This window comes from Gregarina niphandrodes (assembly GCF_000223845.1).
Source record: "Gregarina niphandrodes unplaced genomic scaffold scaffold00087, whole genome shotgun sequence".
Classification (NCBI taxonomy): domain Eukaryota; phylum Apicomplexa; class Conoidasida; order Eugregarinorida; family Gregarinidae; genus Gregarina; species Gregarina niphandrodes.
Window position 1 is genome coordinate 4,367 of NW_011645852.1, and position 1,694 is coordinate 6,060.

General features: G+C 43.7%; 1 protein-coding gene across 1 annotated transcript; it reads left to right on the forward strand.

Moving 5' to 3' along the window:
* Positions 1-990: 990 nt before the first annotated feature.
* GNI_193230 (hypothetical protein) lies at positions 991-1,579 on the forward strand (the record flags this gene model as incomplete). Its single annotated transcript, XM_011135380.1, has 2 exons — positions 991-1,384; positions 1,443-1,579. 2 exons carry the CDS (start codon positions 991-993, stop codon positions 1,577-1,579), a joined length of 531 nt encoding a protein of 176 aa, XP_011133682.1.
* Positions 1,580-1,694: the final 115 nt, after the last annotated feature.

Below are 1,694 nucleotides of genomic sequence, written 5' to 3' on the forward strand. Positions count from 1 at the left end.
TTCCTCGTCAGATCATATCAGACAACGGTAATTCCAAGGTCTAATGATGCAGGAGCTAGCTAAATTAATTGGTAGTGATCTTGTGGCAATCACTCCTTATCACCCAGAAGGAAATAGCCCAGTCGAATCGTTTCACAGGCACCTTAGGAAACATCATCAACGCACACTACAAAATGAGATGTTAGACCCAGAGGAAGGCCTTGCTCTAACACTATCGAACGAGCTATCATACGTCGTTAGAAGATACACCCGGACACTGGCTTTTCAGTGTACCTGTGGCTACCCCACGAGAGAGATCTAGTCTATGATTCAAATGCTGAGAGGACGGAGTGGTTCAATAGTGGACGAGATAATGATATAACCTGCATGGAGGATCAAGCAATACGTCACGCAGCATCTCAGAATAGAAAGAGGAGTCATAAACAAATTGAGGAAGGCGATTTGGTGATCACAAAAGATTTTAGACAAATCAGCCCCAAGAGTTGGAGTCTTCCACAGCGAGTAGTCTCCGTGAGTGATCTAGGTTATAGCGCTCGAGTTAAAGATTTCAAATCCGGCAAGGTACAGACGAGACATCTTGCTCATTTAAGGAAGATCAACAGTCCTTCTACCCCCGAACAAGTGGACTTCTGGTTACAAGAATTTGAGAATGCAAATCTTCCTTTGTCACGCGAAGACCTTTTCGAACAGGTGGGCCTTCCTTTAAGTCAAACAAGAACCCCGCTTACTCGGAATGATTTGGATCACTGTTCTGACGACACCGGGATAATGGCACTATTGTGCTAATCGGGGATACGTCCACGAGTGAGGGCAGTCCCACTAGCCCAAGATCAACATCCACGCTTAAGGGTCTCGAATCGTATCGACACCCGTCAGAGATCGGGCGGTTGCGTAATGCTTTTCGTAATGAGCCAGTGGAATGGATCGATGGATAGTCATCCTCCGTTTTGTCTCCTTCTTATGATTTATATTATTACGAAGAGTAGAATTATGTTTAAGGAGTTCGGTCAAACCTTGATCCTAGAACGCACAGCTTGCCTGGGTAAGACCACTGTTCTACAGAGACTGGCTGAAGAAGGATTTTCAGTTATCGTTGGTGACTACGCGGAAGATTGCATACAGTACAACGTATTTCGAGATAAGAATCTCGATAATGTACTGGAATTAGCCTACATGTTATTTCAGTTTAGTAAACTGAAACCTAACACACTGCACGACAGAGGACCGTTGAGTTCTTTAGCATATAGGCTGGTTCACGACATTCTGAATCGTCGACATTCACTACAGGATTTCGAGGTCTTGTTTGCCCTGCTGCCTGCTCAATTGTGGAACACATTCCGTCAATTAAACACTTTCATGGTGGTTGAGCACGATATTAAGGGGGGTATGATCCTTCGGAACAATGGAATTGACGTAGGAGTATATCGATGTTCAGAATAGAGTCTTCGAATTCCTAGCGGATTACACTGAGGCTAAGGTCATTGCCCACAAGCAAGGGGAATCAATGGAGGAATGGATTAACGCTTTATGCGAGGAAATCAGAATAACCTTACGCAATGATCTAAGAGAGGAGGAATAATGTGTAAGTAGATTAGAGATCAAACGTAAGGTTGGTAACCAAAATAGACGACGGCGCACACCAATGATGAGAGATATTTTTGGAAAAACAACAACATAGAATAACAACAAAAGAG